General features: G+C 34.8%; 1 protein-coding gene across 1 annotated transcript in view; it reads right to left on the reverse strand.

Annotated features, from left to right (window-relative positions):
- LOC135213384 (carboxypeptidase A4-like) overlaps positions 1 to 22591 on the reverse strand; it is a 78297-nt gene extending 55706 nt beyond the window's left edge. The window contains exons 1-13 of the mRNA XM_064247360.1: positions 22453 to 22591; positions 22037 to 22095; positions 18484 to 18615; positions 17456 to 17469; positions 16541 to 16700; positions 14220 to 14371; positions 10952 to 11056; positions 10499 to 10623; positions 8147 to 8249; positions 3323 to 3407; positions 2783 to 2939; positions 1626 to 1771; positions 1385 to 1475 (exon numbers count right to left, since the gene is read on the reverse strand). Of these exons, the coding sequence (XP_064103430.1) occupies positions 1385 to 1475; positions 1626 to 1771; positions 2783 to 2939; positions 3323 to 3407; positions 8147 to 8249; positions 10499 to 10623; positions 10952 to 11056; positions 14220 to 14371; positions 16541 to 16700; positions 17456 to 17469; positions 18484 to 18615; positions 22037 to 22095; positions 22453 to 22591 (1468 nt within the window). The remainder of the gene's footprint in view (positions 1 to 1384; positions 1476 to 1625; positions 1772 to 2782; positions 2940 to 3322; positions 3408 to 8146; positions 8250 to 10498; positions 10624 to 10951; positions 11057 to 14219; positions 14372 to 16540; positions 16701 to 17455; positions 17470 to 18483; positions 18616 to 22036; positions 22096 to 22452) is intronic.
- Between the last annotated feature and the right edge of the window lie 2137 nt (positions 22592 to 24728).

Here is a 24728-nt window from a genome sequence, read left to right on the forward strand (position 1 = left end):
ATTCTTGTACTCAAGGAAACCTAGGTGACATAACCACATACAGTTACAGTTCTCATTTTCCACTGGTGTCAACGACAACGAAAATGATTGTGCCTGCAGGAGCCCCAACGTACTCCTCTATGCAGCAGAGGCTTGAGACCCTTACGAGGAAACTGAAGATATTCATTGAACGTAAATAGGAAAACATAAAGATTCAAGAATAGGTTGGGGAAGATCATACCTTAAAATAGCAGTTGAACAGAGATTTATCATGCAGCAGGGATAGAGTAGATTGAAATAAGAAATATCAAACAGTCATCTTTACAAAGAAATAAGAAACTGAGTATTAATTGTTGCAATTTTGTATGTGCAACTCACTGTAGATTTATTAAACGATTTGTTGGATGTAACTATTATCATCATATTAAGGATCCTAAAAATAGAATAAATCTGGAATTTCATTGTAAATATCTAGAATGTCAGGCACAATGAAAATTATAATAACTGATAGACATGTCATATCCTCATATATATATATATATATAATATATAATATATATATATATATAGATAATATAATATAATATAATATAGATATATATAATAATATAATATGAGCTACATTATTCCTAATATCTATTCGTCTACCTCGGATATTATATCATAAATTATCATACATAATCATACATTTCATTTTCCCCACCAATTGGACAATATATATATATATACCCTATAATTATATTTATATATATAATTATATATTAATTGAGGTATGCATGTCTATCAGTTATTATAATTTTCATTGTGCCTGACATTCTAGATATTTACAATGAAATTCCAGATTTATTCTATTTTTAGGATCTTTAATATGAGATGAGTTATATAGATTATATATTTATATATATATATATAGATATATATATATATATATATATATATATATATCACACATATCCTTACATCCACGGTAGAAAGGTAGTGAAACTTGGGACTTGGAAGAAGTACTTTTGTTGTTTATTTCTACATTTTCAAGTTCACACTGAATCAAAGAGAGGTTGAGAGGTTTATTTATAAAAGAGAGGTCGGGGTTACAGTTTCTTAAACTTGACAGAATGTTTTTTGAGCAAAAAAGACATGTAAAGGGGATCAAGAGCTAGTCCGAGGTAGAGATTATTCCTTATTGACGTGACTTCTTGGAATCATTACACTTTTGAGTTGTACTGTGTCGTTCCTCCTCTTGTAAACACTGTTTGTCTTCCAACTGCGATCTGTTACTCTCTTCAACAAACCTCAGTCTTATCATTCCAAATATCTCTTCTATCTATCTTTCCTTTTCGCTTCCACCATTATGTCAAATAAATGAACATCAAGAATCTCACTAACACCGACAGTGAATGAGACCTACCTCCCCATTGATATCCAAAATTTCTGTTAAGGTCAACGCCAATACAAGTGGAAGAGGAAGACCTTGACCTGTTCTTGCGCCACAAACGATTCTATAAAGGAATAGGAGTATCAAAACTGCCATATATGTATAAGTCTACAATGATATTAAAAGATGGGATACTATTTATCAGGCAATTTTTACTATGTTCAATAAAAGGAAACAGAATTGAAATACTATGTAAACCATCAAACCAACTTACTCTGCTCCAACTGTAAACATATCCATCAGGATTAAGCACGGGCATAATCTGCCATTCAATAGATTCTGTTAGCCCACTATTAGCGATAAGTGTTTCGATGATATACAAGGCAGCAGCTGGGCTAACCCATTCACGAGCATGTATACCTAGAAATAAAACCGCAAGTCACAAAATTTAAATAACTTTCTCTTCATGGATACTTTGTAGAAATGTGTATTCAGTGTATCCCATTCATTTATCCATTGTAAAAATGAATAAATAACTAGATATAGAACTTAGGCTAAAGCTTACTAAGCCCCAAATGCAGTACATTCTTTAATGTTAAAATTGAAAAAACTTCAGCAATCAAAAAATTCAGATTTCAGTTTTACAATTTGTAAAAAATAATAAAATATTAATTATCCTCATCGTCATCATTATCAGCATCATTCTGGGAGTATTGCTAAAGCATTGTGAATCCCGTACTTGAATATTGAAAATTAACCACAGTGATTTTGTCCATATAATAGGCCTTTTAGTGAATAGAATGTCCCTTAATGGGGCCCAATTTTAGTTTGGGGGTCATGGGAAAGGCCATAAAGTCACTAAGCTTGATGACATCAGAATAACTTTCCTTGGCAAAGAATGCGTGCCCCTTACCATTCAAAAGTTATGGCGAAAGTTTAAGTGACATATAGAATATGGAGAATCTAGAGTCATAATTTTCCTTCTTAACAAGCAAGGTAGGCATGACAGAAACATCTACACAAGAAACAGACTTTCTACTGTGTTTATGACAGATGATCTACTTCTATGCAATGTATGACTGGAATTATTATAACTATGCATACGAAAATGTAATGACACAGTGACAACTTTACCATATATTTATATGCCAAATATGTGCCGTATTCCATTTTTCTTAGCATCATACAGTTCTTGGAGAATAAGTACAATAAAGATTGCACCTATTTTACCATAGCCACTTATCAAACAATTACTATAGTTTTCTGATCTTCAATAAGTGTGGCTGGTGGCCAAGCATGGATAGCTTTGGGAATATAGGTGACACAAAAAGCTGATGGACAGTACTAAATAATATAATGAATAGTATAAAAATATATAAAAAGTAAGAAAATAAATCCCGTTCTGGTAGCGATTAGATCTTATGCACTGACCTCCATCAATAAGGACAACTTTCTTCTGCACGTTATCTGTGATATTATTAGTCATCCGAACACGGTAAACAGCCCGGTTTTCAACAGTCCTTCCAGGTTTATCCACTCGGATTTTGTTGGGGTACTGGGCTTGTAAGCCATCCAAGTAACTGGAAATCTGTCATAACCAATGTTTCAAAATGGCTCAGAATTTTCAAACACCAGAAATCACCTATGATGCTGTGTTAGTACATGACCCAGGGAAGAGTTGATAATTTTTTTTAACCTAAATCGATATGTTATTATGTATATATTAAACAATGTTCCTGAGGCTTTGACACGTCATTACCATTTTACATTTCATCCTCAATGGGCACAGTATTGTACATTACCTACATGTTTTAGAAGTTTTCCAAGAATTATCATTTACATACGGTGATATCCACACATTCTATAAATCAACATGAAAAACAATAATCTACAACAGCTACATGAGGAAAGCGTTAACAAACTTTACCACAACTTCAAAACAGGTAGTAAAGGTTTTTATAAACTACTCACTTGGCTAAAACTCATGTAAGAGGTGAATGTAACTGGAGCCCGAGGAAGGGCTTTCCCTGCACCACGCTTCTCCAAATCTAATGCCCTTCAATAAAAAGATAAAGACATTGCATCAAACAAATATTTAGTTTTCCTGCCCAAGTTCTTTCTATTGTCTTAAATTTTCTATATGTTATATACATAAAATACCGAATAAAAATATTTTTTTCAGACAGCCATGGAGAAACCAATAAAGGTAAAGTTTTAATGTATGAAAACCCTGTCTTTTTTTACCTTATCCTCAAAGGGGCTATCCTTGTCTTCTCACTGGCCCAGTAAGAAAAACCAACTATCATCAAGAAGTCTCTCGTAGCTGATATTGGCAAAAAAGGTGTAATTTCTAATAAAGCAAAAAAATATAAATGGACTTAAGACACAATGGTTCTTTATCCTGCCTTGTAATGGTTACCGATAAGATCATAATTCCCTTCACTTCTGGAGATGGGGGACAATGGGCATGCAAGATAGCCCTGTGTTACTTGTCATGTCCGTAAAAGAAGCCCCCACCAAAGATTGTCACGTGAAGTTGGTGGGTTTTAGGATCCACTGTAGGTACAAAAAAAAAAAAAAAAAAAAATTCTTGTATTAGTGCTTTTTTTATTTTTTTTAGCTTATCCAGTGCCCATCTATCTAGGGTTCTTTCCTGGAGAAACTGATGAGCAGTGGCTGATGCCTGCTGAACATCTCCATGGCTCCCTTTAGAAGAATCTTCAGCACATACTTCTCCAAAGAGGCCGTTGCCACCACAAACCACTGGACATGACGCCGCGTCCTCAAAGGGATGCATTCCACTGTAAGTGTTGCATCAAAAAAGGACACCCAACAGGCAAAGTCCTATTATGCTCGGCCTCCTCCCTTGCCCTTAGTGGGCATTCCTAGAGTAGTTTTTCCTTTCACTGAATAGACACACCTCTAAGATTGTGCTGTTCTTGCTGTCGCCCCATCCTTTATTGGCAATAAGACCTTCTCGTAACAAGTGGAGGTTTGTATGACTCCAGGTCATACCAGTGATTCTTAGGTTTGGTAGAATAGAACTCCTGGAAATTGATACAGCTCTTTTCTGCTGATAGACTAAGACGTTGCAAAGAAATCACAGCAGAATGGAAGGAATGAAATAACAATGATAATGGGGAAAGATGTATTTGAGCCCACCTATGCTTTCCTTCAGGCCCTGTGGCACCATTCCATAAAAACCACAGAACACTAAGCTTCTGTTGGCAATTTCTGTATTCCAGCAGAAGGTAGTACCAAGGATCATTGCTTACTGGGATGTGGCTCTGTCGCAAATTTCCATATGTTCTACAATGTGTCAAACCAAGGTTTGTTGCTATTGGCATCAGAGGTTGAAGTAAGTTTCCCTGACTCTCCCAGCCTGGTTAGATTGAAGTCTGAGTTGGTGAAAACACTGAGACCTGTTAATATTACAGCAGCGGGAGGGCATCCCCATGGAAGTCAGGATCGTATCTTAATATAATCTTGGAGACTGGCTCAACTTTCACTTAGCCTTGGGCTTGTTGTTAGCCTGCCCTAAGTACCTTACTTCCTCAGCAAGAGTACCCATATCTATTCAGGCGGCACTCTCAGACCTTTTAGTCTCTCCTGTATAGGGTGAAAATGTCTTAATAACAGTACCCTATTTTGTATCCAAGGCTGCTAAAATTCACGATGGGAATCTATAATGCCCACTATCAATGGTTTCCTTGATATTTTGCAAGATTTCCAAATTACCACCAGTTGGATGGAAAGAAGTCTCAGGTGAAGGACAAGGAACCATAAGGGAAACAGGAATATTAAAGAGAGGGAGGGAGGGAGTTCCTTGTTTTGGTCTTCCTTAAAGTCAGATTGTTGAAAAGGAGAGCTTATATCGCATTCTGGTGGCTCCTCCTCAAGCAAAAATGAAAAAAAAATGTGTTACCCCTGAGTTTTTATGGTTTAGCAGGGAGACTCCAGTTGCTTACTTCACCTCTTGCTGATTATTCTGGGCATCTATCTCAACTAATGACTCTTCATCTACATCAACAAATGCATACTGAGCGATTATTCATATTGGTATGTTCACGTTTGCCATAGTGTGAAACATTCTTTGGGCATAAAGGGAATACTCGCCATGCCTACTGGCAAAAATTGCACTTGGCAGTTGACTGTGAGTCCTGCTTGATAATTAAGCAGCCCTGTAATGAAGTAAAAAAAAAAGTTTGAGACATGTCTGATTTTTAGTGTATTTATCGATCTGAGTGTGATTTTAACTCAAATTCTATTTCATCTGTGATGGGTTCAGATGTTTTAGTAACTGGCCTATGTTAGAGTTGAGTTTAGACACAGTTACTTGTGACTCTCTTGTTTCCTAGCTTACTTTTCCATTCTCTAATTCAATTTGTTTAACTTTATCCATAAAATTACTTGCCTTGATTATTAGATCGATTGGGAGCCTGGTTGGTAATATCCTGAGAAGAGCAGTAGATAATATAAGTTAAAGTCATTCAGTATACATCATACCATTGCTTTTCTATGTTCATGCCTCTATCTACTATTGGTGCTAGTCATTAGAATTTGGGACTAGATACAGAAGCTGACTGTAATATTATGCAGGGCAGCGTAACTACAAAACTCTTCCTGATAAAATTGTCTGGTACCTTAAGGCAATCCCGAAAAACAATAACTCGGTTTATTTGGTTATTGTGTTGGTTTGGTTGGTAAGGTGTAAAGGAGACAGGTTTGCCCTAGGTTATTTTAACCTCTCTCTCTCTCTCTCTCTCTCTCTCTCTCTCTCTCTCTCTCTCTCTGTAGATATATATATATATATATATATATATATATATATATATATATATATATATATATATATATATATATATATGAATTCTTTGCTCTTTTTTGGATACGCTTGTCACTACAAAGCCGAACATCCAAGTTCAAAGAATTAAAGAAGTTAAGAAGGCATTGTGGCTATAATAATTTTATATGTACATACATACATCCACTACATATATATATATATATATTATATATATATATATATATATTATATATATGTATATTGTATATTATATATATTATATATATATAATTATTTGTAGGAAGCCCACAAAAATTCGGAAAAATTGAAAGTTTTTATTTAAGCTTTCGGAGAGTACATTCTCTCCCTCTTTCTGAAAGAGGGATAGAATGTACTCTCCGAAAGCTTAAATAAAAAACTTTCAATTTTTTCCGAATTTTTGTGGGCTTCCTACAACATATTAGAACACGGATACAGTGTTTAACTTTGCTATATATATATATGTATGTATATTAAAACAAAGTCCACGAAGGAAAGAGAAACGGTAGAGGTCTACAGGGCCTTTCGACTTCTTGTCCTTTACTTAGCAGACAGAAGAAATATTAAAATAAGTTTACAAAGAAAGAACTTGTAAATGGCAGATTGGGGGGGATTTCAAAGAAAATATATATTCCAGCACAATTGAAGAAACAAAATTAGGAGGTTTTACGAAACATTAGGCCCAACAGCTTAGAAGCAAGAACAAAAAAATTCAAAGATTATACAAGAAAGGTTACTGACAACCTCAATTTTTTATAAAAGTACAACTCAATAACTCAAGTTGGTAAACAATAAAAATTTTTGCTAGGTAAACCAAATAAATATTGAATATACAATGCGTAGTAATATATATATATATAGATATATATATATATATATATATATATATATATATATGTATGTAGATATATATATAATATAATATATATATATATATATATATATCATATATACTATAATATACTTATTATATATTATATTATATAATATATAATATATATGTTCTATATATATATATATACATATATAAAATAATATATATATAGATATATATATATATATATATATATATATATATATATATATATATATATATAGTATATAATTTAATTAGTCCTTATATAATGATTTAAGTATTTTACCATAGTCAAAGATAAGTACAGGAAATAACATTAATTCGGCTAAGAATGAAATGATCTGTATCAAGATGTATCGTGATATATTTTGCTCAAATGGATGTTCATAAAGATCATGAATGGTAACCAAGGAAGCCCGTATGGTCAAACAACCTAAGGTAGATCCCCTTGATCTATACAGAGAAAGTCGAATCTCACACAAAAACAAAAACCCGATATGAAACATAACGATGATCCCCATCATACTAAATTTCCCATTAAGATCTCATGTTATATACTGAAAATGAGAAAGGGAACCAAGAGTAGACCAGCCATGAGAGAATTCTTGATATTAGTTAGTAATTCTTAATGAGCCCTGAGAGAACCATAATAGTAACACCATCAAAACTATCATAACATAATAGCTGATAGGAAACAAGGTCTGATAGGTTGAAAGTATGATTAGCTAATGGCTATTGCTTATCAAAATCACTGATACTACATATGAAGCTATCACAAAGCTGAGAGAGACTGTCCGAGCTTCTAAAAATCCAGCAATAAAGTTTTCACTTAATGATAAACAGTACATTTAGATATTTACAGAAAGGTAACTTCCTGTATTTAAGTAAAATCAAGCTTAATGTCAACAGCTAGTGTTTCAAAATTACAGAAAAGGCATTTACATTACATAGCAAAGTACTGACGATTATAATTAAAATATTAAAAAGCCAAATAATAATATTATCTTGGAAGAATACACGAGGTGTTTTGGAAAGTGTTCATAGATATTGGGACATAAAATATCACTGGAAAGCAATACATTTATAGAGAAAAAACCCCCAACTAAAGACTTACCTACGAAGATTATTACATATTAAATCAAAGGTTATTAATCCATCATCCTGCCTTTTAGTAAGATCTTTTAAAGCTTCAGATGATACAGCTACCTCAGCAATACCTGTGGTTGGAAGGAATATAGTTTTAGAAAATACACTTAGCTCAGTAATACGTGGCTTTAAAAAAAATGTAAAGGTAAAGATAAAAAAAAAAGCCACTGGACAAAGCTGTAGAAGATACATCTATGGCAGCAATCTCTGTTATTGAGATTAAAAAAATGAATATATGGTTACATCATTAAATCCTGTTATTGAGAAAAAATGCTTCAGAAGAAGTAGGTTTGCGAGCAACGCCTGTTACAGTAAAAACACGAGTTTCGATTGTCATTTAAACACGGGAAAATGCAGAACGAACGAATGCTATGCTGAACAAATCACTGGCGTTACAAGTTTCATTTTCGAGAATATGAAATGTTAACTAGAATAATAAGATTTACTTTTAGCGGTGTATAAATGTCTAATAATCAATATTGTAAAAGTAAAAATAGCTCTTTTCACGATAGGCTGAAAAAGAGTCAAGTATTTCTACTGGAATGAGCTTAGCTTCGTACTGAAATAAAAGATTATATGTTATTCAACAGCTATGACAACATATACACTTTTACCTCAAACTTACTTTCACACTAAACCAGGAACGTTCCGATCTGCATATTCTACAAAATATTATCATTATCCATATGAAAAATCTCAGTTGCTGTCAACAAATTATGTTCTATGACATACATCCATATCATCTTTTACATTGTATCTCTGCCACTTGTATCGTAAACTTTTATTAATTCCGTTTATACCATGAATAACTTTTCCCTTGAATTTTCAGATGCAATATAACCGTTTCACACCAGGCACTTGATTGACATACCATATCTCTAAATACTTATTGCTTTTCCCTTATAAACTTTTCACCTCTCGTCTTATTAACCAAAATCATTCCTAAAGCATTCTCTGAGAACATAACCTTGCACCAAAGAACACTTGTTCATCTAATCCAGTCCTTTAAACTTTCCTCTCATCCAGATATACCATACACATGCTTGTCAGTCGCTTGGTCATATTTTCCATCACTGTGTCACATCACCTTGTTTGTGATCCCATCATCTCCTGGTACTATTTTTTGCCATTCTTTTCACCTCTTAACTGCCATCCTTACATATCTACATTCACTGCCACTTTCAATTCATACTCTTCTCCACATTTAATTATCTCATATACATACATATAATTAATATATATATTATATATATACCATATATATATATATATATATATAATATATATTATATATATAATATACAGCATATTCTCCTTTTCATTTTTATTCTAAGATCCATTTGCATAATGACTTCTCTCTAAGTATTGTGTTTCCATACAGAGTATTCTGATATTACCACATCTTTTTCATCACTTTATTTCTTCTTTTTGTCTCTCTCATTTCCTTCTTTACTATCCTATATCACTTCCTGTATATCTGTACATGATCTTTTTTCTCATTGAGCATCACATCAAATCTTTTTATTCCTCCATAACTCCGCTTATTTCTTTTTCATAAAGTTATGAAAAAGAAGTGGTTATAACAGAATACTCTTATTCCCGCTTCCTAACCTCCCATACCCACAAATATTCTTTGCATCCTCTATGACTGTATCCTTGAATTGTACATACAATATGCTCCTTCCAATCCTGTTTTTAAAGGCAGCGTCTACTTAAATGTATATATGGAAATAAAAAAATTAACAAATTATCAAATTACTATTCACAGATGGAGATGCCATTTGAAAACATGAGTATGAAGTACTTCATCAAAGTATCAGATTGGTATGTAAGGGGTATACATGTGCAATAAAACTATTACAAAATTCAGCTTCTGACCGATGATACTTTCTCCAAAGATATTAGGCAACACGAAAGCAGTTTAGACCTTGGTCAAAGGAACATTGTGACTTATTACCCCGTGGTTAGAGTGCCACTGCTTTAAGTCTTCATTCCAAAACATAAAGTAAAGTACTTTAAACTGTTATTTTTCCCTTCTCTAATTCATGAAATAGAATTTTTCATCTTGAAAATATTAACTTTTGAGACTTTTTGAGAAAAAAAAGGTTAAGATTTGTATTTTGCAGACCACGGCGATTTTTACTGACAGTACTCTATTTTTTTGGGAAGTTCTAAATTAACTTCCACCAAAGTGATTTTCTGAAATGTAGAGCAATAAGTGATAAGGATTTGATTTTTTAAACGAAAAGAGAGAAAAAAGAAAACGTTTTCAGTGACATAAAGAACAAAGTTTGTCTGTCCCTTATGGAAGTTTCCTCACCTTTGATCTTTGATGCAGACAGGACCACCAAGTATCCCTCTGCTTCCATTTCCTCAAGTTTGCTCAGGGTGGGAGGATAAGCGTCTCCGCTCACTTGCTCAAGATTGACAGCTAAGACTTTCCATCTGCAAATGAAATTTTACAGTCTCCAATAAATAATAAATATAGACATCTATATCATAAACGGATGATGATTTAACAATTAGAATATAGAAGAAAATATGACGAGGAAAAGAACAGTAGAATTCAATTAGAAGTTCAAGCAAAGGGGAACATGAGCCTAAATATTCATGCAAACTTTGTTCCTAAAACTACTGTGCAATAAAATAATAAGTTTCGCCTGTCCAGCTTTTGTGTGTAAAGATTTACGTAGCCTTTTTCTCTGTATTTCCTTAACAAGTCAAATATCATACACTAGTTTTCCTTATAAGAAAATGATAGCTTAATACTAACCTCCCATAATCCAGTGGTGATCCCTCAGAAATGCCAACAAAGAGCATCAGAGGAATCAAAAGCTTCAGATGCGCGACTGAACTTCCTCTGCATGAACGACCCATCCTGAAATCAGTGAGATGAGTAATACATGTATCACTAAAAAAAGTCATATTCTTGAACAGTACTTCCTATGCTCTTAGAAACTTAGAAACAGACTGATAATTGTTAATGATGAGATCCGAAATCGATTTCTAAAGCTCCGACCAGTGACAGCAGGAACTTACAAGGTGAATGGGAAGAGGAGGCATTCATCACACACACACACACTATATATATATATATATATATATATATATATATATATATATATATATATATATATATATATATATAATAAAAGGAGCCCATAAAAAACACCAAAATGTAGAGAGAAAAGTACTATATTTCAGAGACTGCTGTCTCTCTCTTCAGGTATCATCATATACCTGAAGAGAGAGACAGCAGTCTCTGAATTATAGTACTTTTCTCTCTACATGGTGTTTTTATGGGCTCCTTTTATTAGATGGAATTCTGTTGTTACCAGCACATTTTTACCAGTCTATATATATATATTATATAGATATATAGTATATATATATATTATATATATATATATATATATACATTATATATATAGATATATATATATAGATACTATTTATATATATATATATGATATATATCATATATATATATATATTATATTATATGTATATTATGACATGTATAGATAGATATATAAATATAATTTATATAATGTATGTAATATAATAGAATATATATACGTACATATATATTATATAGATATATATATATATATATATAGATATATATATATATATAGATATATACACCTGCGCTCACAAATAAGAAAAACGAAATAAAAGTTCAGTCCCTCTCAACCACCCGCCACACCAGAAGGGTGAGATTTGGAATGTTATCCTAAGACGTATTTCCCCATCTGTGTGAGGTCCGTCCCATAATCATATCTGATAATTCCTCTTGGGAGTATTTTGACTTTCTAGTCATTAATGTAAAGTCGGGATAGTTCCCTCTTTTAATCCTAGACAGTCAATGGCCTGTTAAACACGTTCTCCAAAGGGACCAATCCCTTCAGCAAATTTCTTTTCATCCCCGCCCCCCTGACCTCTTCAGGGGTTAACAATACCTGTCAGGCAGTAGCTATTGTAGTGTAATAATTCACACCTTCCCTGATCTAGCTTATCGTGTCCAGTCCCGGGCCCCAGTCAGTTCCTCGATCGAACTTTTCCCATTTAGCAATCTCTCAAGTGTGGTCCTGTCAGCTTTTACAATTGCTAACTTCTCTCTCTCTCTCTCTGTCTCTGTCTCTGTCTCTCTCTCTCTCTCTCTCTGTCTCTCTGAGAACACATGCACCTCACCCTCCCAACGGCCCCTCCTTCTAGTTGTTGTTTTCAGAATCCGGGTCACCAAGATGGAGGAACAAAAGGTTGCAGCGCTATCACTCTCCAAGGAAATCAGAGCCACTGCTGGAAGCTGCCGGCTAAAACACCGCCGCTGAGACCAACTCCAGTTTTCGGGGTTTGTGTTGAAACCCTAAGCTCAAATACCCTCCTTCTAGGGTAAAAATCCCCCCTGCAGAGTTCATACCCTTGCAGTGCCATACTGTATAGCTCAAGAGGTGTAAGAGTACCTGCAAATGGCTGATCATCAGTTCAAGTCCAGAGACCTTGGTATCAGTCCCAGCTTCAATGCTGACCTCGACTTAGGCTTGAACCCATACTCAACCGAGTCCCAGACACGAAGCAGCCAACGTTCGTGTCAACATACGCCTACAGTCTAATGTCATACAAGAAGTCTGCACTTCCACAGTGGGAATCAAGTGCTAGGCCTCCACATGAATAATCCTCAAGGCTGAAGACAGGTAACATATTAAATCGCTTTTCACTGTTAGTATTCACTGAGGTCTGTCACTATGACCATTTACAGCCAAATGACCTGGTGTGCAGTGTGTACAAGTTCTAAAAGAACTTCAAAGTCAAGGTACTTCAAAACTTCCTAATTGCTCTTACCAACAGTAATTAGTCTATGCACATTTCTCCAGACATTTATAATGAACGCGAGATTTGAACAGTCTCCAAATCCCTCCTACCTTTAACCTGAACTTTTTGTTCTTTAATACCTCCAGATCCCAAAAGACACCCACAATCATTATTATAGTTAATAATAATAAGACTCCCTGAACACATATCTAGATTGTCGGATGCTCTGGTAAAAGATTTGGTTAGAAACAGCAGACAAAAACTGGCGCATGTTAAAGAAGATGGACAGCGAGGTGGGATGAGACAAAAGAAGAGTGATAAGAAGTAACAAGTAAACAGCAATGCAGCTGACAGCCGAAGAGATGCTGAACGTTGCCAGTTAGTCCACAGAGCACCATGCTGCATCAGAACCTTTTTGTTTTGTGGACCAGTCAGTCAATCAGTCCCATATCGTCGAATGGTGGTGGAAACAGGCCTTGTAGAGAGACATGCAGGAATAGACCGCCAGATTGCGGAAAGGCAAATGTCCCCTGCCCTGTTCCTTTCTCAACCATCTTCGACTCTCATTTTGCACTCAATTAGAAGAGAGAGCAGCAGGCGGGGAACGAACCCCAAACATTGCAGATGACTGACACGCATGGCCATGAGAAGACTGCTCGTTAGTGGAATAGGAAGTTGTCCATATCGAAAGTATGTTTTCATAACCCCAGAGAGTGGAAAGGACGCATGGCCATGAGAAGACTGCTCGTTAGTGGAATAGGAAGTTGTCCATATCGAAAGTATGTTTTCATACCAGAGAGTGGAAAGGACAGCAATGTCAATGAACAACAATCCAGATGCATAATACTTCAGGAAATAGGTAAAGAATGATTCACCAGGATGAAAAAAGATTGTTACAATTTCGGCAAATATGACATCTCCAGAGACATAATTAGCACTATATTTGAAAAGTGAAGTAAATTTGGCAAGGATCAATATTATATAAAATTGCAACTACTTTCGGAATTTTCTGGATAAGCCATTAAATTCAAAGCATGGGAAAAGTGACTGCAAAATCTGCATATGTTACGTGATCTCAAACGATATGGAGAGAAGGACTAACGTGATCGTAATTCAGTCAATAAAGCCAACGAGAGAAATGTCCTACTGATAAGTGAAACCGTCCAAAGAAACTCCACTCAGCGTTTGGTACTCGTAACAACAACCGGGAACCTATTTTCACTTACTTAGCAGCTGTAAGAGACGATGCGGTGAAGTCTACACTCGGCACCTGCAGGTTAGAAGGCCCTTGCCATTCACTGGCTATAATTTCACTATAGGTCTTTCTGAAGGCGGTGCAAGCAGTGGGAAGTGACTCCGCCTGTTCAACACCCACACGCTCAAAAGGCACCAATCAGATTTGGAAATCTTTCAAGGGCAATACATCGAGATAATTACCCTAAACATCTGGTTTACTCCACGTTACATACATGTGTTTATATATACATACACACACATATATATTTATATATATATAAATGAAAAATAAACCAGATATTTTGGGTAATTATCTCGATATATTGGTCTTAAAATATTTCCAAATTTGATTGGTGCCTTTCAAGCGTGTGGGTGTTGAACACGCGATGTCACTCTTGACCTTCACCGCCTTCGATACCTCTACAAGAAAGAATGGATAAATTACTATTGGCTCAGGAGGGCGTGATGACCCTAAGAATTCAGGTAAAAATTAGAAACTCTTATTTCCTTCCTGAATCAGACAAATTAACCAACGATATCTGTAGCTTTCAGCGATATCAAAAAGCTTCATTTTTTTTTTTTTTTTTTTTTTTTTTACCGCAACTGAAGAATACGAAAAGGAACATGATATATCGCTATTTGATCAAGAGGACAGGAAGATCCTGAGGAATATAGGTCAAAAATAGAGACATATTTCCTGATTCAGAAAAAGAGATGTCACTTTTTTTTATTTTTAGAGAAAATAGTGTGCATCCTCAATGGTCCAGCGTATTTTGAAAATGTCCTTCTTCATAGCATATTGAAGTATTTGAAAGGAAAAAGGAAATCACAACAGAAGAAGAGTATAAACGTTTATTTACCTCTGGAAGCATTTCTGGTGTCCTAAATGGTTTAACAAAAAATCCCCAAAATTTCATGATCCCTTATATATAGAAGTTGGCCAGGAATTGACATACCTTAGACAGTTACCGTATATCTTTAGATAATATGGAACATTTTTGACTTGAGAAAAATGACTATCATTTAAGATTAGACATCAAGAGCTTATATACAAAATCATGTCCTACGAAAGAGGTCATAGAAATAGTGGAAAACAAAATGTATAATGGGAACAACAGCTTCAAGGAATTAAGTAAATCCAAGTTTGTTGATATGTTAAATCTCGTCGTTTACGATATATTCTTAATCTTTAATAAATAGTATTATAGACAACAAAATGGATTAAGCGAGGCTTATCAGCTACTGAGGCCAATATTTTCTTGTTTTCATTAGACTGGAAGGTCCGATAACTTTCCCATAATTTTGAATCCTATCTTACAACGGAGGTACGTCGACAATACCTTTGTAACCTAGAAAAATAAAAAGTGATACCATTAAAGTCTTTAACAATTTAGATTAAAAACATGCAAAATGTTGCACTTAGTATGAAGGAGGAAAATTATGAAAAACTAATGCCATTCTCAGATCTAGAAGAAACGCAAAACTGACTGCAGCATAGAAATGGAAATCTATAGATTGAACTACTAAGCTGGGATTCAAGGGAAACTTGAATTGTCCACTTAACACATAATTCACTAAAGGGGATCAGAAGAAAAAATACAGGAGCTAACAAAGGGCCCTGTGACACTACAAGTTGCTGTACAAGTGACACTCTCAAAATCGAAGTGCCATAATACTACAGATATGCACATAACCTCACTGGGTTAAACTCATCATTAAAAAGAGGAATAGGATGCTTGCAAGCGACTTTGTACAAAGAGAAAACATAGAACTCTTTACATTAGGTTCCAGAAATACTTGACCAGATATGGCGCTGGCAATGGCCAAAGGGTGGAACTATTGACTATACAAGTGGCACACACAACAGGCACTCGAAATCGGATCTGCAATGCAGGAGGATGTTGTAACATACAAGTGGGATTACCAAATCGTTTCACTGATATGTTGACACTGGTATAGTTATGAGAATCATATGAATCAAAGGGCAGTCACGCAAAATCTCTGAGGGAGATTGCAAAGGATATGGATTTGGGATTTAGGAAATAAGTAATGGTAATATTGAGGTTGAACTACAACTTCCACTTACTGTAACTTCCTCCGTGGACGAGACGTGTGTACTGGAATGAACTCGCTCTGCTGTTGCAAGGAGCATCAGTGGAAGCGGCGTTGCAATTAGTCCAAACCAAGGGAAAATAAGTTGAGAGATAGTGGACACGTCTGGGCTACAGGTTCACCAGTGGGGAGGTCCAGGGCTGAAGGACCTAAACTCAATAGGGACAGTGTCACAGGGTCCCAGACTCTCGCAAAGTACCCTCTCAATCAACTCAATAGCTAACAGTGGCAAAGTGTGGGTAATCATCTCCTCTATATGTACCAAGTGATGACCAATGGTCCCTTGTTCTCTTGTTTTGATCCTAGACGACTGTTCTATTATCTCATATTCCTTGTGGGATGCAAATCCTGGCAGGTAGCTGAAAGGAAATTATAGGAGGGCAACACAAGTGTTCAAAAGAAGGGATTAACAATAGCGAAATTAGTAACACGTGAGATGCAGGGGTGAAAATGGCAGAGAACCATGTGTGGTTTGGGTCAGGTTGTAAGGAGGCAGAGCTCTGGTGGGTAAAGGAAGGCACGAAGTAATTCTTAGCAATTTTCGCCAATAACTTTGGAATGCTCTTTGAAGGCGTTAAGGTGTTGGGAAAAATAAGTTGACCAAAAGGGATTAATTTTTAAAACATGAGGGTATGCGTTCTACACACTACTTTACTTATAGAATTTTTTTTTCTTACTCCTTGTTTAAGATTCAAGGAGAAACATGCAAATGTCACAAAGTAAGGTTTGTAACATTAGTATTCCTAACTATAATAATGTGAAGATGGGAAGTCTTGGGGAAAGAGAGGAGTTTCAATGCATTGTTTTTATGTTGCACCCTAACAAAGTGTCACCTCAGCAAAGCAAAAGCCATAAGGGGGCGAACGAGGTCAAATGGTGTTTGGTTAATAGTTTATCAATTACTGTTGTGATATTTACAAACTATATTGCCAACAATTATTCGTCATAGGTCAGATGTGACCATTGGTTATTTTTAACAATGTAATCTGTCACTATTTTTACATGACAAAATTTGGATAATTTTTGTGTGTTAAAGTTGTGAGTGTATGTGTGTTTGTTAAGCCACTCTGATTGATTCAAGTGTGGTGTTTGTAAGTATGCAAATGCTACTCACCTTTTGCAAGAGAGCTAAAAAACAGAATATGTCTCACTTAAACATATCTCTATCTAATCAACTGGTGATGTTTTTTTTAAGAAAGCATCGTCACATAATGGACATATCGGCCTAGCCAATAATGTTGGCAGTTGGTATTACCGCCCTCCGAGTAAAACCTAGTCCTAGCACATCTTAAAACAGTAACAAACAGAATACATTTCTCTGAGATGTGTATATATACACAGCGTAGTCACTGCTATGGATTACATACATGCAGATTTTTAAACACTGTCTACATTATGGATGAGAACACTACATGTGTTTGCTAACAATTCCTGTTACAATCAATAATTACTTATTTGAAGAAGAAGACGGGTCTCTGATGATTGCTGGCATCACATCTTGAGGCTCAAGAATCATAAGCACCTAGATATGAGGAAAAAAGCCATTTCAGTTGGCTAATAGCCTCACAGCCTGTTAAACAAGAAGCATATGCAAAGTGCAAAGCAAGCAGCTGTATTCTGTTGCATATCTACATCGTCCGTCAACAATTTGTCACAAAAGGAAAAAAGAGGAATGAGCTTTGCAGGTTCAGGAAAAATAGAAACCTATTTCTAATTCCTCTCAAATTTTCAGGTAATGTGTATGTCTGAATCTTGTTTTGAAGATTTCATAAGCAAACAGATGTCTGTGGGTCCTACATTCGAGTCGTGTTGATCAACAGCGCCGACCCATTTCTGCTGAGGAAGTGGGGCTGCATGAGTGAACCATCTTACGATGATTCTCTTATATAACCACAGCTAAGTCTACTCGCTTCTTAGTCTTTAGGGATGTGCTGTAGTATAGCCTGATACAACAAACTGTCCTGGAGTCGAAGATGTGATCAGTTTTATTCCACAGACTTTATCCTTTTTTCTTTTTTAACTTAGGCTTTCTCATTGGAGAATTTCTTTTCTTTCATAAATATATGATGCTAAGATCTAAATGAGTGTATACACTAACTAGTTTGGCTTGTAAAATGGAGATAGAGGTAATAATATTCCTACAGGTAACTGCAGAAACTCTAACAACATGACTACAGGTGCAGGTGCAAGTACAGTTGTAGGGCCAGACCTAGAACCAACCAATTGACTCAAGGGATCGAGGGTTGGATCACATCCATTGAGCCCGTTTAAATTCTGAGAATATAGTGAAACCTACTATTGAACTGCAAGAAGCCAAGTTATTTGCTGACTGTGCAAATGGTGGCTCTGGCTCAGGTTACGAACAAATTTGTTTCAAACTTGCATGTCCTGGGATGACTTTAAGGGTACTTCAACAAAGGTATAAGGCACTGAGTCTGAGCTGGATGAAGTCCTATTCTTCAGGAGTATATATAAAATAACAGATAGAAAGGGATTATCAGTAACTGATCGTACTACCCTTATCACAGATAGATTTAATGAGTAGCATTCTAAACTACTTACTTCTTCTTGGGTTAATGGTAACACTATCAGAACCACAGGCATGTGTCATCTAATGCACCTTGCATTGGTAACTGATATGCTGCCAGACAGATTGATTCACTGTTTTGATGTTAAAACTTGACAGAACTTTTAGTGAAGTGACTACTACCGATAAGATTAAGCAGCATATGTGTAAATGTCCAGATTTGGATCCAACAATTATATCCAGCATTGAAAATAATCAAGTGAAGTAGGTTACCACAATAGCACAGCAAGTTAATGCACTTAACTCCACACATCTACAAATGAAATGTTTTAACTGTAACTGTAATGGTCACTAAAAAGGGACTGTAAGACTAAATACTGTATTATTCATCAGTCCACTAATCATAGTTATCTGAACAGTCACCAGAGGAAAGAACAATCACAATGGTAATAAACACAATCAGAATAATACCAATACCGGTAGTGGATTTACAGGTAATAACAATAAGAAATATCGGAAAAAGAAGAATCAGGAACAGGAATATCAAAACAACCATCATGGTAAAGCTAATGTATATATGGTTCAGGACTAAAGTGATTCGTCACTTTCTCAGAATTTCCCAACTGTCAAGTGACAAGACTATGACAACCTAGTGATATCTAAGGGACTGATCATGTTAAGTTGCATGTAAGTAATGTTTAATACGTTGCCTGATCAATGTGCTATTTAAGAAGATATATGGGATTGGGATAATAATTGTAAATTATCAACTACTGATTCATTTTAAATCATGAATAAAATACTCACACTCATTCATAGCAACATAGATGAAAGATTGTCATTAAAGTGGTTACTGAACATCATAAAGCTTTTACCCTCTTCCTAGATACTAGTATTCCTCGTAATTTGATGGATTTAAGATCTCATCTCTTGCTGTTTCCAAATTTTCCTATAGAAAAGAATGATGTTAAATGTAGTAGGCACTGTCAGAATTCAATACAAGTTGGGTAAACTAATTTTAACCTATGATGGTTCCATCAAAGTGTGGTGTTTATGTCAAGGAGAGATTTATAAAATCATTCCATTCATTAAAAAAAATCAGATTATGAAGACACACCAGAGAAGAAAGTTACCTACGTTGAATTGCCAATTAGTATTTGAAATATAAAATAAATTATTGAGGCAACTCAACATGATTCCTTTTCTGTTTTTGATAATTTAAGTAAAGAATTAGTCATAAATGAAATACACCCTCGATCGATGTTGAGTTCTATCATCCTAAGGTTTTATCAGTAACAGAAGTAGAAGATGACCACTTAACAAATGACAATGTTATCAAAACAATAAAGAAATGACCACAAGGTAATCAAATGACAATGTTATCTTAAACTCAATAAAGATAAGTTGGTAGAAGACATAAATGTTCGAAAAAATAAATTTGGGACTTTTCATAAAATTCAGTGATGTATTCACTACCAACAGTGGCTGTTTAGGTAATATTAGCATAATTAAATACATAAGATTAAGGGATCCACATAAGGTAATCTATGTTTCTTCCTACAGACGTCCCATGAAGACCCAAAATTAACTAACAGAAGAAGTAGACAAAATGTAATAAAGATCTCTGTTAGTCCATACAATTTCCCTTTAACAGTTGCCCCAAAGAAAGATCAGAACTTGGATGATTTGTATGGATTTTAGAAAATTAAACGAGGGGACAGTTCCAAACAGATTTCTTGTGCCTTTTACTGATTACATCTTGTCTGTCGTAGGTCAATATTCCTATTTTACTTTATACCTGTTGAGAGGTTTCCATTAAATTCATTTGGGTTGAGAGGTTTCCATTAAATTCATTTGGGTGACATCCTACCTTCACTTATGGATGATTTAGTTATCTTTTCACATACACTTGAAGAACATCTTAGGAAACTGGAGCTAGTTTTCCTAAAGGTTAAGACTGAATGACTTAAAAGTAAAGTTATCGAAATGTGATTTATATAAGGAAGAACTTGTTTATTTGGGTTGTTTTGTATCAAAGGATGATTTAAAAGTAGTACATGATAAGATATAAGCTATAGAAAATTTTCCAGAACCCATTTCAGTGAAAGTGTTGAACAGCTCCTAGTTATTGTAGGCGATTTGTATATAATTATTCAGCAATCAAAGGACATTTGACTGACTTGACCAGAAACGGAAAAGATTTTTAATGGGGTGTCCAAAGGCAGTCAGCTTTTAATACTCTAAATGAGAAATGACTGTCCTCACCATATTGATTTTCACTGACTATAACAAACCATTTGACATTGCTACTGATGCATCTGATTATGGGGTAGTGGTGTCCTGTTGCAGTGGAAAAATGATAAACTATACCCAGCAAGATTTTATTATAGAAAGATGAAACTACCGGAGAGTAAATATTCTGTTATAGATAATGTAGCCCTAGCCATTGTAAACTCCTTATGTAATTTTGAATATATAATGTATGGCCATGATGTTAATGTGTTGAGAGAAAACAATCCTCTTTGTTTCGTCTTTAAGGATTTTAATTTCAGTCCCCAAAGGACAATATGGCATTTGATGATACAAGATTTTGGTGCTAAAATAGGATATCTTGTCACAGGACGCTTTCATGTTAACAAATACTCATTTCCCTTTTTCATCTTCAAAAGTGGTGCAACCATATCCATAATCACCTTGCTGAAAGGTTCTCCTCTAACTTCTATAGGTTGTAGGGGGTATTTCTGAACAGTTTCATTCGGTTTTCCAGCTATCTGGCAGGTGTGGCACTCCTGACCGAAACTGCTAACATCTTTGCATAGTCTGGGCCATAAAAAAATTCTTCAGGATCTTTTCCACTGTCTTCCCGGTTCCCATATCTCCAGTCTTAATGAGCTACTGCTACCACTTGATTATTCCTCAATGGTTGGGGAATCAAAATTTGACGATATTCGCCCCATTCAGCATCTCCTTCAGATAATAACAAGTAGGAGTTTGTTGCATCTCTTCTTGATCAAGAACTCTGAAGAACAAATCAGCTAATGATGTATCCTTTTCCACAGTTCCACTAACTTCTCTCTTGTACCTTGACCAACTTCCAGGTTGAACTCTTAATATCTGCTAATTCAGCTACTGTAGCTACATTACTATCTTCAGGAGCACTCTGCTTACCCTGTGTCTCTTAAAGAACAGCAGGTTCTCCTTTTTAGGAAATTTCTTCTTGTTCCGCACTAGGGGAAACATCGCACCCCTGGAACAACTCTATTAAGCTCAAGAATTGTTTGCTTGATCCTTCTTGGGTGTGTAAATCCCAGTCTCTTCTCTTGTACAGGTAATCCCCTGGTATTTACACGACTAGTAAACAGGTGGGGGTTATTCTTCTCTAAAACTACTGTAGGACTAATCATCGATGGTTTGTCTGCCACTATAGTACAAGGAATAAATGACACACTACAACTTCATTACCTAATCAAACACATACACATTCGCAGACAGTGAGTCCTTTACAGCAAAATCAACATTCCCTGTCACCAATTCGTACGACAGGTGTAAGAAGCATTTAAGAGTTAGCGCTTCTTCTTCTATACCCTTTGAAATATCTGAATCTCCTGTGAGACTGTTTTCCAACTGAGGTTGAGCACCATGTACTACCACACTATGGTTGCTCTTAGTATCACGTAATAACTTGACTGGTACCTGGACACTCCCTCCTGGAGTTGTCAACATACCTTCAAGCCTCCATGCTGCTCAGCCACTCATTACTTGAAGTTACATTTTCACTGGTCGCTAAACACTCAGCTAGTGTAGTCTCAGTCTTCTCTGTAGTCTGATTCTTCCCCACACTGCTCTTTGTAGTCTGTTTCACATGGTTACCTTTTACCACTTGACCAACTGTTTTCGAATGCTGTTGATTCTGGTAACACTCTCGACTGTAGTGTCCTGCTCTTCCACTCTTGAAGCAGACTACATTAGGCTTCTGTAACTGTATTGAAAAATTGGATGATGAGGATTTTACATTAGCTTTCTGAACGGCATTACCTTGTGTTGTCTTGGTATTATAATTTTTAAGATTCCCAATATTACATTTGTTATTGAAATTTGGACGAGACTTAAAACCTGAGCGTTGATGATTCTGGCACCTGACTAATAGGTCCTTTGCTATGAAGCATATTGTAATCTCCACTCAGTGTAGTAGCCTTGTCAAGTTTGTCAACCTCTCTCTCTCTCTCTCTCTCTCTCTCTCTCTCTCTCTCTCTCTCTCTCTCTCTCTCTCTCTCTCTCTCTCAAATAGGCTCTTATGTGTTCAGGAATTCCCATAAGATATTGTTCAAGAACAACCAAGTCTTCAAGTTCGTCAAAAGTTTCAATCTTAGCAGTCTCCAACCATCGTTTAAAACACTTTTTCGCTTTGTAAGCAAAATCCTTAAAGATATTAATCTTTCATTGTAATACTCTTGTAGTACATTATATTTGAGTACCTTATACTGATCAGCTATTAATCCTAAATAAGCACTTCTCCCTTTTCCAATTAAGACACTTAAAAACAAGATTGACCATTTATCTTCTGGCCATCCCATACCTGAAGACACTTTTTCAAACTGGTCGAAAAACTCAACTGGAGCTTCGTCAGTAAAATTAGTGATTAACTTCTGCATTCTTACACATCAAATACAGGGTCTTGATAACTTTGATTAGGGCTAGACGGTGTCACAGGTAAAATCGATCTAGCTCTTATCAATTCCATCTCCTGTTCAAACCTTGCTCTTTTTCTTTCTTCTGTTATGCCTTCTCTTTCTTCTGCTGCTTTTCTACTTCTCTTTCTCTTTTCTCCCTATCTTCTCTTCCTCTTTGAGCTTGTATCTTCAGCTTAATCAAACTTTCTTCGACTTCAATGCAACTAAGCTCTAACTCTGCGTCTTATTGGTGCTCTTCTTGGTCACTCAGTTTTGTTACTTTAAGGTACTAGGTTTGTTTTAACTTTTACGTTACGATTCTAATATCAGTATTTTAGTATTAACGATTTTACTGAGTTTTATGTTTTTATTTGAATTGTTGTTATTTTTTATTCAGCCTGATGATAATAGCCATCTTTGAAACATTGAAGGAAAGACAGTTGAAATATGCATCATATCCTCTTAGTTCCCTTATTTGTAATATATATATATATATATATATATATATATATAATATATATATATATTATATATATATATATAGATATATATATATATATATATATATATACATATATATATATATATATATATATATATCTATATATATATATATTTATATATATATATATATATATATATATAACTATATATACATATATATATATATATATATATATGTGTGTGTGTATATATACATATATATACATATATATATATATATATATATATATATATATATATATATATGTAAATATACATATATATGTATACACACACACACACACACACACACACACACACACACATATATATAATATATATATATATATATATATATATATATATATATATATCCATATATATATATATATATATATAAATACATATATCTATATATATATATATATATATATATATATATATATATATATATATATATATATATATATAATATATCAATAGAGGTATCCAAAGTAATATCCTTGTTTATCTAGATATAATATCTTTATACAAAGCTTAAAGCTTTCGTCCATCCTCCTGTGGACTTGATCACTAAGCAAATGAGACATGGTATTGGTGAAGAATTCCAAATAAACATAAACAAACAGACAAAGAACATTAACAAGGTTGAAAAATGCGAACACGTCATTGGGTCGTTTGCCTTTCCATAATTCGCTGTGAATCTA

This window comes from Macrobrachium nipponense, chromosome 42 (genome assembly GCF_015104395.2).
Source record: "Macrobrachium nipponense isolate FS-2020 chromosome 42, ASM1510439v2, whole genome shotgun sequence".
NCBI classification, from domain to species: Eukaryota; Metazoa; Arthropoda; class Malacostraca; order Decapoda; family Palaemonidae; genus Macrobrachium; species Macrobrachium nipponense.